At 36.1% G+C, this 11,734-nt stretch overlaps 1 protein-coding gene and 1 long non-coding RNA gene across 2 annotated transcripts in view; one reads left to right on the top strand and one right to left on the bottom strand.

The window, feature by feature from the left end:
* Positions 1 to 1,401: 1,401 nt before the first annotated feature.
* Positions 1,402 to 9,048, top strand: Polr2L (DNA-directed RNA polymerases I, II, and III subunit Rpb10). The gene is made up of 4 exons (XM_086534776.1): positions 1,402 to 1,561; positions 2,153 to 2,247; positions 2,899 to 3,028; positions 8,910 to 9,048. The coding sequence occupies exons 2-3, from the start codon at positions 2,153 to 2,155 to the stop codon at positions 3,005 to 3,007; spliced, it is 204 nt and encodes a 67-aa protein (XP_086390902.1). The 5' UTR covers positions 1,402 to 1,561; the 3' UTR covers positions 3,008 to 3,028; positions 8,910 to 9,048.
* LOC122247905 (uncharacterized) overlaps positions 4,271 to 11,734 on the bottom strand; it is an 8,528-nt gene continuing 1,064 nt past the window's right edge. The window contains exon 2 of the long non-coding RNA XR_006222712.2: positions 4,271 to 4,703. This is a non-coding gene — a long non-coding RNA (uncharacterized LOC122247905). The remainder of the gene's footprint in view (positions 4,704 to 11,734) is intronic.

Genomic DNA, 11,734 nt, shown 5'->3' with positions numbered 1-11,734 from the left:
ATCAGTGAGGGATCGATTTTGGCTGTTAATATAATTTGGAAGTATTTGTTTGGAATCTCCATTTGGTTTTCGAATCTGTTGATTGGTGCGATTGCTATTTGAGAATGTTTCGGGATTTGCGTAGACAGGTCGTGATTTGCAATGATGCCATCGGCTTAGCATAAAAAAAATGGAATTCGGTATGAGTGGGACATTTATTTTGGTGCAAAATTGAACTATATATGAACGGTAGAGTCACAGAAGGTAGACATACCCTGATTAGGACCAGAAGACCTTTGGCCAAGTATTTTCCAGGGAGAAGGGTGAAGATACGGTGGTACTTGGGGTAGGTAACTAGGTGAGTAAAGGTGTTCTGTCGCCTTTGGGTTGTTGCATTTACCATCTATATACATCACTCAGAACATAAAGAAAACACAAGATACGCAGGTGACACAGTACTGATTGTCGACACAAGAAACTATGCTAGGAATACTGCTCGATCAACTAGAAAGAAAATAAAAAGACTATCTTGAAAAAATAACATCGTTCAGAGGACGGCAAAGACCGAAATATGTGTAGTCCGACAGATGTAGCGGAGAACTGGACGTCACCCCAGCCAGTTCAATAGGTCAGAATAGGTCGATTTGGATAAGTATGGTCGTCTACGGCAGTGACACGTTAACGGAAGTATCTTTTCTAACCACTTTCACGGTAATATACTTTATTATCCTACGGAAGTATTCAGTTTTAAGTTGATATTAAAAATAAAGTTTCGCGTGGCAGTATCACTGTGTGTGTGTGTGTGTGTGCGCGCGTGCGTACGTGTGTGTGCGTGCGTGCGTGTATTCAGTTTTAAGTTGATATTAAAAATAAAGTTTCGCGTGACAGTAGCACCGTATGTGTGTGTGTGTGTGTGTGTAAATATATATATGTATATATATATATATATATATATATATATATATATATATATATATATATATATATATATATATACACACACACATATATATGAATAAAAAATAAGTATAATCTATGAACCCCCCACACACTAATCACATACACACCACGTAATTACTGTTCGTGTAACTTTATATATATATATATATATATATATATATATATATATATATATATATATATATATATATATATATATATTTTCTACTTTTTTATTCATATATATTTATATGTATGTATATATATATATATATATATATATATATATATATATATATATATATATATTTATATATATATATTTATTTATATATATATATACATATATATATTTATATATATATATACATACATATATATATATGCACACAAACATATATATCGCTATATATTAGACTCTTGATTCCATAGAACTAAACCAAAGGCTTACACAAATTTTACATATAGTTCATTAATGGTGCGACGTTTCGCCGCTAGGTGGCAGGTCGATCTTGTAAACAACCCATGCTGCTTCACACACTGGAAAGTTCTCTCAGGACACTTTGGCCACAGTGTTTCCGTCTCTGGTTTCCTAAAGATTTAACTCAGTAAGAGTTCTAAAGGCTGAACATAAGATAGAAAGGTATGTTAGAGTTACTGGTAGCGACTTTAGTAATTGAACGTTGTAGGGGAACACAAAATCATATGATGTTGGACAACGTTGTGAAAGAGCATGTGAACTGATCTTTATATATGATAGCCTTAGGTTTCATAGAAAAGAAACACAACTGCTTTAACATTTGTATGTAAATTCAACGAGTCTGATTTCCTATTTGTTATACCCCAATCGCATCCTGCCTTGCGCTCGTTTAGGTGTTACTTAGGGGCATGATGTGCGGCTGGCATTACTTGCCTCAGGGAACATACAAGGGTTGCAGAGGAGCTAACTCAACCAAACATCCCATCATGGCCAATGCCGCAGATTGGGAACTCATTCAGTCATAGTCTAGGACATTTTCTGCATGTTCTGCGTGGCGTGGCAATGGTATGTCTGTGCTGTGTAAATGTCGTGTTTATGTGACCAAAGTGGTATTCAAGAATGTGGAGTCTGTGTCAGCTGCTTCAGGTTTACCAACCATTCCAAAGTAAATATGTTTCGGATGAATGACACTGTCCAAATGTTTAAATGTTTTGTTTGTAGTAACACATGCTCATACTGATATCTGTCTTTCAGATGATTATCCCTATCCGCTGCTTTACCTGTGGAAAGGTTATTGGAAACAAGTGGGAAATCTACTTGGGTTACTTATCAGCAGAATATACAGAAGGGTAAGTCAGTATGATTGTTTGTTTGTATTATTACCAACTTTAATTTAAAATTTGGATCAGGCAGAAGTAAGACATTATGAGGCAAGAGTTGGAGAGTAAACTAGACATACAAACTGAATGGAGTTTTACCTGTTGTTGCCTAAAGTGTACTTGTGCCTGCACTGCACACAGACAGGCCACTATGGTTTTGTTTTATTTTATTTATTTTTTATTATTATTATTACAAGGCCTACCTTGACCTCACCTTTTTACAGCAATTGTCATTTTTATAACTTTGTAATAATATTGTAATTATCATAAGAATATTATAGTTCGTAGCAGTAAAATAAATATAAAATGAGAACTTTTTCCAAAACATTCATGGAATAGGGGTTAAGAGGTGAGGTCAAAAAGGCATATTAATTGACACTTTAGTGATCTAAGTGCTTATGGAACCATCTGTGTGTAGAAAATAAAATACATTATCATAGTAAGCAACACATGCCTTCTGGTATCAATGGATTAAATCTGTATTCCCAAATCTTACTTGTTTTTAAATTAGTTAAAAAAAAGAAAGAAAGAAAGAAAGAAAGAAAAAATATATATGTATAACCATTGACATATTTAATTCAAGGGTAATAGTGAATTAACTTATTTCATCCAATCTTTCAGTGATGCCCTAGATGCTCTTGGCCTGAAGAGATATTGCTGCAGGAGGATGTTATTAGGACACGTGGATCTCATTGAGAAGCTGCTTAACTATGCCCCACTTGAGAAATAATAAAACATTCTATTGTATCAGGTAATACTTTTTAGGTCATTTACACAGAATGTAGTTAGTATTAACCCTATGACGACGGTGCGTCACATTCGTGTGACACAGCTAAATTCCCGATGCCGGGGCGTCATGCCAGTGTGACGATTTCGATGCAACATTGCAATCGCCCGGCATAGGGGTTTTCGCGTAGCGCGCGCCCCGTCGAGAAAGGGTTAAGTAACTGTTCATGTGATTTACCTTATATCCCTATTATCAACCAGGCTGTAGAGCAAAAATTGGGAGCTGCTCACATGCACAAACTAACATGTGATTGCAAGGCATTTACTAGTTACCAACCATGTTAAATTGGAAATCACTAATCGATAGCAAAACGCCTTGTAAGGTTAAATCGATTCTGTCAATCAGCGAGTGCCTTACATGATTCTTTAGGCTCCTTTGAATGATACAGTGACATGTAAACAAAGCCCAACCCAGGAGCAAAATTTTCATGTTCCAAGAAAGAAAAAAAGGATTGAGATTTCTTCTTTGTAATATTATTTCAACATAAGTTCATTTCCTAAAAAGTATATTCTAATTCATGATCTTATTGATCATATATAATGTAATGGTTTTCAAAATACTCTTTTTTATAGAATGTTGTCGAGATAATGAAACCGTGGCTCCATGTGATGGAGGTGCTTTTTGTATCAACATTTTCCAAAAAGAAATGCCAATCAAACTTTAGAAATGAATAAGATGAACAAAAATAAACAGTGAGGTGCAGTTTGTACTTTCTTCATTGTAAATATATAGTATGATAAGGGAATGCAATTTGTAAAAATAAAATAATAGATATGAATTGGTTTGATTATTATTATCTGTGCTCTTTAAAGACCTCCCTGGCCATTTGTCTGTCCAATCCATCTTGCTATTTGTGGAGCTTGTACTTTGCCAGAGCTCAATAGGCAAGGAGGCTACTTCAGTATTTATTGTTGTCCTTTACTGAGTTCTGATAAGTGCAGAAGCTACTGCAATTGTTTGTTGAACTCTAAACATATAAATCGCCTGTTTCTGAATCAAATAACATTTAAATATTCATTGCTTTTCAATTTTGTTTTAGAAATAAATTATGTTTGAATTTATCAAATCATTCATTTCATGTATTTTATAAATGTTATTGTAGGTCTGTGGCTGTCTGCAAATTTACCATAGGATATGTGAACAGTATTCATATTCATATTAAAATGAATACTTGCCATCATACCAATCATAATTTAAGGCAACTAAAATGTTGCCTTAAATGTTGACTTTTGATAAAAAATGAACAGAGAGTCGTTGCTGTAGTTATCATTGAACTTGCCAGTGCTCTTACCACCAGTAAATTTAGGATTGTATCTGTGATGGTAAGTTGTTCATGAATACCTTTGTGGTTTGTATTTACCATTGTAAGTGCGTTAGTGAATCCGGCCCCAGAACAATAACTTCACTACATAGTCAGCTCTTAGCTGTTCAAAATTGAAATGGTTTCACAGAAATTTTTTTGTGAATATTGAAGTCTAATGCTGGGACATGTTTGTATGTTTCTACTGAACCCAAATAAGAGACAGAGATGATTGCAGCACATGCACAAGAGGGTTGAAATACTATACCTTTATTTCAAAGCAGTAGTCCCATGCTGTAACTGTTTTTCAGGGTATTTCTTGTAGCATAGCATAATCACCTGAAAGTTCAAGATATTTTTATTTATAAAGTTACTTTAATAGAAAGACAAACAGGAAATGACTTGATAAGAAAACAAATTTTGTAGTATTCAGAAAGTATGTTTAGATTTCCTTGAATATGATTTACAGTTCCAGTATGTATAAATATCTATAATCTTTTCTGGCTTTCTTGTGTCAACAATATTTAGGATATCTCTTGTGTTTTATCATTGTATTAACCCTTCCACTATGGGCATTTTTCTTGGGGTCAAATCACTTATTCTTTTAGTTGTGTAACTAATGCATCATTCTAATTAGTATCACTTTGCTAATATATCATACTATAGGTCTAGAAAATAATAGAAAGCACAGCATCTTAAGATGCCAGGCCAAACATTCTAAGATGTGGGCCATCTTGAAAGGGATAAGAAATATCCATTCTTGTTGAAAGCATCATGATAAAGAACCCTTGGAGTTCTTTATATGAGGACTATTTAAAAAGTTTTGGCAACATACAGATAAAATCATTAGTAATATAAATTGTCTCCTCTTAACACATTTGCGCCGGATGACGTGCTGACTAGTTTCATGGTTTTTGCGTCAGACGCTGGTGACAAGATATCTGGGCAAGGCCAGCGCTCGGGGGGAGCGAGTGGGTAATCCAGGCTCGTCGCTTGTGCACCCGAGAGTCTCGAGGCATTAGGCTTATGTGTTCGAAAACCCTGGTATTACAATCATACAAAGCCGGAATTGCCCCGTCATGAATGGGTTAAGTAATGTTATTTTTATTTTGGTGGGCCGCAGAACATTGTATGAGAAATAACACCCTGTGAGCAGAGTGTATCTATCGTGGGGAACAAATGATTTTCATTATAACATCAACAAATCTGAATACTGAAATCATTGCTTTAACCCGTTAACTCGTTAATGATTGGGCTATTTTGCCTCTAAATGGTCGAAATGCCAGGATATACTAACGCATAAGCCTAATGCTCAGGATTCTCGGCCACACTAGCCACAGCCGAGCGCTGAACGCCTGATCACCTGATGCGCTGGCCTTGACTAAATATCTCGTCCCGGGTGTCTGACCCAAAAACCACTAGATGTGGTATCTTGTCACCCGCTGTTAACGGGTTAATGCCGGGTGACAAGATATCACATCGAGTGGTGGCAGAACCAGCCACCAGGGACGAGATACCAGGTGATCAGGCCTGGCTGTGGCTAGAGTAGGCAAATAGCCTGATGTGTTAGGCTTCCTTGTTTAAAATACCTCAGCATTTAGACCATTTGGAGCCAAAACAGCCCCGTTGGCAACAGGTTGATAAAGGCTACATTTTTGTTATTAACCCATTGCCGATGAGGGATAGATTTGCTTACCCAGGTTCCAGGATGGGTTTTATTTCAGAGTAAGGCAGCTTCACGCAACATGCCTTGACTTTTCTTTCTCCCTTTTAGTCACTCATTGTAGGGCTAGAGTCATTTTTGTGTTTCTTTTTTTTTTTTTGTGTGTGTGTGTTTGTGTGTTATAAAGTATTTGGAGACATATCTGTCATATTACAGGCTCTATCAATTCTGCAGTTGACTAAAATTGTAGTTCACGGTCCATATCAGGTCATTTTTCTCTTTATACTCAGTGTGATAGAAGTAGTACTGTTTCAGGGGAGGACAAAAAGCAACTTTATTTTTTTCGTATTTGTGTGCTGTCATGAACGAATATGAAAAATGTAACTATCCACAATGAAGATAACATGAACAGGTAGGGAAGAGGAAGGAAACTTGTACTTATGACTGTGAGTGCCACAGTAAAAGGCATCATTTGTAGCACAGGGGCACATTATAGACATGGGCATGATTTGCGTCACATCCTTCCTCTCGTTCTGCCTGCACATCCTTCATCTGTGGTACTTTGGAGCAAGAAGTCGGAAACTTGCTATGCCATTGCTCTATAAAGATAGTGCTTGCTAGAGACTAGATGCCATTCAAGGCTCTTTCCCCTGCTGGTGCTAGAAGAAAGTGGTGCCACCCATTTTTCTTAATATCAGAGTACTTATAGTAATTTTGACTACAACTGTCATCATCACTCACTCATTACTCATAGCAAAATAAAATAAAATCCCCAAATGTCATTACTCCTGCCGTCAGGCCAGAGCTCCTGCATCATGAATGACGAAAAAATACCCGTTGCTAACGGGTTAATGAAAAAATATCCAATAAATATATTAATACAGCTATAGCAAAATATATCAAGCAAAATAGATAGACAAATGCATATTTATGTTTACGTATAACAGTCCATTTTTATTAACTGGCAATACTTGTGCATTTTCTGTAATTTGTCGCCAATTTGCTTGTAAATATTGTAACATTTATATTTATATATATTGAAGTTTTGAAATGAAAGATTTAATAAACAAAAATTTATTTATTTCTGTTGATACTAATTAGTGTGGCCTTACTTTTCTTTTTTGTTTTGTAAATTAGCTTTGTCTGAATCAGATCATTTCTAAATGAAATACCAAAATGTTTCAAGCATATCTTTTACGTATAATAAAAAATCCAAGGATATTCAATATATTCCAGTGACTTTTATGTACATAACATGTAATATATTCATATATTATAATTCCCTATATTGTACTTGAGTATAAACTCAAGTCACTGATGACAGGTAGAATGAGGGGATGAATGTGAACCCATTCACGTTGGGGCGCTTCCAGCTTTGAATGGTCACAATGCGAGGGTTTTCGAACGCATAGGCCTGACACCTTGGGATTCTCGGGCGCACTAGCCATGAGCCTGGGCTTTCTGCTCGCTCACCCCGAGTGCCAGCCTTGGCCAAATATCTTGTCACCAGTGTCTGACGCAAAAAACATGAAACGTGTCAGCACGTCATCCGGCGTGAATGGGTTGATATAGCTGCTTTAGTAATGTGGTACTTACAACTATAAGATCAGGTCACCTTCCTTTTCTCCATCTCTTCTTCTTTTTGTTAGAAATTATTTTTCTTTCTTCTCTTTTTTTTTAATGTAAGTAAAAAGAATTTGAAAAGAAAATTGCTTTTTGTCTTCTCACAAAACTAATACTTTTCTAAGGCTTAGTTTAGTCAATTACAATATTGAGAAAGCTTGTTGAATGGCAGATATAAGCCTCATAATATAGTAAAACACACAAAAAAAAGATTGGCCCAAAAACGCTTGTATCATGATGAAATGAAGGAAAGCACAAAGGCCTCTCTGTTGTGTGCCACTCCCTTGTTCTGAAATATAGCCTTTCTGGTGTGCAGGTGGCAATAGTGCTTCACATATGGCCCAAAAAGCAAATATATCCAATTATATAATAACGGTAATAGAAGTTAAGCCATTTTCACAAAATGGGGGTAAAGAGGAGAGGTCATGTAGGCCCACTGATTGGCTGATTATTGATAAAGTGCTGGTGGAACAATGTCTAACCAAAAAATTAATAATACTGTAAAAAATTTGCTTAAAATAAAACCACAGTGGATAGTGCATGTTCCTGTCATCATTGGGGTTAGAGTAAAATATGCTGAAAGTGTGTAAACTATCAGTATATTGCTAGTAGTATCACATAAATTTATAATCTTGTTGACATAACTATAAACAGCCATCATAAAAAATATATTATTTTAGTCAATTATTAGCTTAACCCATTGCAGACGGGGTGCCTAATGACCTGGCAGTCAGGACGGGTGGTGTACGATGCTGGTGGCACCGGCTAAAAATTGGAGGGATGGGGAAAGTGTGTTCTCCGCCCTCCAAGTAGTGCAGACTAGCCTAAACAATATTTTTTCATAAATCCATCACAAAATGTGGGATTAAGCTGACTTTGGAACCCTGTAGCTCTGAAGCTGTTGCCATTACAACCATAATATTTCATGACTGTATGCGCGTTTCAACTGCGCATACAATGTCGTGTCATGCATGCATTGACACCTATCTCTTAGGCCTAATTGGTACCGTCATGTGTGTCATGTCATCCTTACTCAATAGGTTAACTCTCTCTGGACGGGTGGTACACTACTGAACCGCTCATTCAAAAGTGGGTTAATAGTTGAAGTATAGGTAATCATTTTCTTTTTTTCTTTTTTCCTTTTTATGAGCACAGGTTGGATTTCGCTTGCACTCCATGTATGAATACCTCAGAACATGGATTTTTTTTTTTTTTTTTCCATATATATAAAAATAATCACAATTATTACTTTTCTACAGGTTAAATGACATCAAGGTAATTCTTCAGAGGAAGAAATGAAAACCAGATCAAAGTGGATGGCCTAAAATTTGAAATGGTTCCATGAAGGCCAGCAGCAAGTAAAGGAAGAGATTTTGTAATAAAATAAGATAATCTTAATATTTTTCTTTCTTTTCCCTTAAAAATAGAAAAAGAAAAAAAAAACATATCTCTATATAACCTCATGATTTAAAGTGAGATAAATGTTAAGAAATACAGAGATTAAAAAAAAAAACCTGCAGTTGTATTAACCCACACTGGGGTGGTGTAAGCCGTTGTACCCTGCATTCAGCCAAAAGTTGCCGGGCGGCACAGTATTGTGCCGGCCATTCAATTGATTTAGGCCTAATAATTCGAACGCCCCGGCATTTGGACATTCAAGGCTAGAATTCCCCCGTCGGGAATGGGTTAACATCAGAATCTAATTGAACGTCGAGATTCCCCTAAGTCAAGTGATACTACAGTACGGATGACCTTCAGTTTATTTTGGGGTAAAATTTGTAAAAATACGAGTTTGATGTTAACTGGTATCAGAAAAATAACTAAGAATCTGAGCTACTGACCCTATCTATTAGCATGAAATCCAGGATTGCAAAGAATAGCAAGAACAAAAAGGAAAACAGTAATAGGAATGCTAAGAATTAAAACAGTGGCAAACACTAGTTAGGGTTGGGCCACCCACCTAATTATTCTAAATAACAAGCAGTGGCAGATCCAGAAAATTTGAAATAGGGAAGGCGGATTTTTGCATCAAACACTTTAGTTACGGGGTGTTTAGGTATGGGTACCTACTACGACATTTAGCAAAAATGTATTTACTTAGTGCACTAAATTAATCATATATTTCTTTATGTTGTGTTTTCCTATGTTATAAAGGTTCTCCCACACTAGTGGCCCCTCCCCCAAGGATCTGCCAGTGGTAACGGGCAAAATATAGAAAAGCTAAATTACACAGTTGCTTGGAATAAGAATTCATTGTTATGTTCAAAACAGTGTAGGAATTGTGGGGGGATATGCCCATCCCCACCCTCTATTTCAATTGATTAGATAAATAGGTAGCCCCAACCCCTCAGCTGTGTAGGCTAGCTGGACAGTATGCAAGAAGACACAGCTGATTATGGAGGGGGATAGTGTCCCCCCCATAATCAGCTGTATCTTCTTTGTCCCCACAATTATAGACATTCAGCTATACCACTGCTTTAAATTGAGAGTTCCCTGCATTTGAAGGACATGGCCACCAAAAAATATCCTGGCTGTTATACCCCCCTCCCCCTGCCCCTTCCAAATGTCACTCCCCCTGAACTAAAAACCTAAATAGTAGTAACATCAGATAAGAGTATGACATTAATTATTACAAGCAATGCTATCACCTTGTGTATTATCACATACTGTAATGTAGTTTCATCACTCTTTTCAAAATTATTTTATGTATTGATATACATATTTAACATTTGGATAAAGAGTACTTTGGACTCTGAACAGACATAACCTAACAGTGTCATACTTGAGAATTCACATTAATTCTCCATTTAGGTTAATTAAAAGTATTAAAAATAACTCTAATTCAGTAAAGTCAAACACCTCATTCAAGCGAGAGAGTTAGACTGTAAAAAAAGAGTTTAAAAATAGAGAGCAAAGATGTTATGTGGTCTGTCAAAGAAATATTTTAGTTTGCCCAATCATACGAGCCAGTCAGATAGAAATGAGACAAATGGGCGAAATTTGTCTTTAGTGTATGCATATAACAATATAAAACAATAAGCGCAATTACTTTATTTACTTTCAAAACCTAAACGGTAAAAACGAAGGTGCCAAGTAGTAAAAAAAGGCAGTGATGAAATTCCATTTTCTGTGAAAGCAGATTCATGCGTCTTCTTTGGTGGTAGGATTTGCCGACAAAATTACGTATTTTGACTAATTTATTAATGACACAAGGGGAAAAAACTCAATAGTCCTCTTTTCATCTCCCTCTCACTTTTTCTTTCACTCTATCTCAAGAAATAATGAAAAAGAAAAAGTAACTTTTCTATACGTTTATTCACAGACTTGAAACAATGGAAATAGTAAGGCGCGAGTATCACAAAAATACATTTAACTGGCGCAGAGAATCACGTCTATTCACCTAGTAATCGACACAACAGAGAAAAAACACGACCCGGTATAATGTCACTATAGTTTCATGACAGTCGGATAATGTTACAGCCAAGTAAATTTACACTAAATATAGCGACTGACGATCTTCCTTTCACTTTCCCGGTAAACTTATCGTCCGGTTTTATGCGCGGATGGGAAAACTTGTGAATGGTGTTCCTCTGTGCGTTTGCCTTGTTATAGTTCTGCTTGGGAATAAGAGTATGGTGAATATACGTTGGATGATAAGAAATACGATGGTGGTCGTATTGAATATATGATGAAAAAACACCGGAGGAACCTGAAGTCAGAGACACGAACACCGTTAAAGTAAATCGGAATATAATGGCTAAACATCTATATGGAATAATAAATGACAGCCACATTTGTTACTTCTAAATCTCGATTGAGTTAGACAGCTGAAAAACGTACAATCACAAACTGGGATAACATATACCACACATCTGGCAATGGCGCAATCGCATGAAGTCATTAATCCGTTCGATTTGCAAAATCATGCAAGGCTATTGTAAAACAAATATCCACGGCGATATTGATCCTCTTCATTAAAACTGCAAAAATCTGCATAATTTCTTATATTGGAATTATACGCGTTTGAATTCAGTAAAAGTACATATTTGAAAAATGAATTGCCAGAAACTTTTTTCTTCTTTCT

Source organism: Penaeus japonicus, unplaced genomic scaffold, assembly GCF_977035675.1.
Source record: "Penaeus japonicus unplaced genomic scaffold, GWHDUDI00000001_assembly GWHDUDI00000042, whole genome shotgun sequence".
NCBI lineage: Eukaryota > Metazoa > Arthropoda > Malacostraca > Decapoda > Penaeidae > Penaeus > Penaeus japonicus.
Note: the sequence above shows the minus strand (reverse complement) of the source record. Positions and strands in the feature narration are given on the sequence as shown.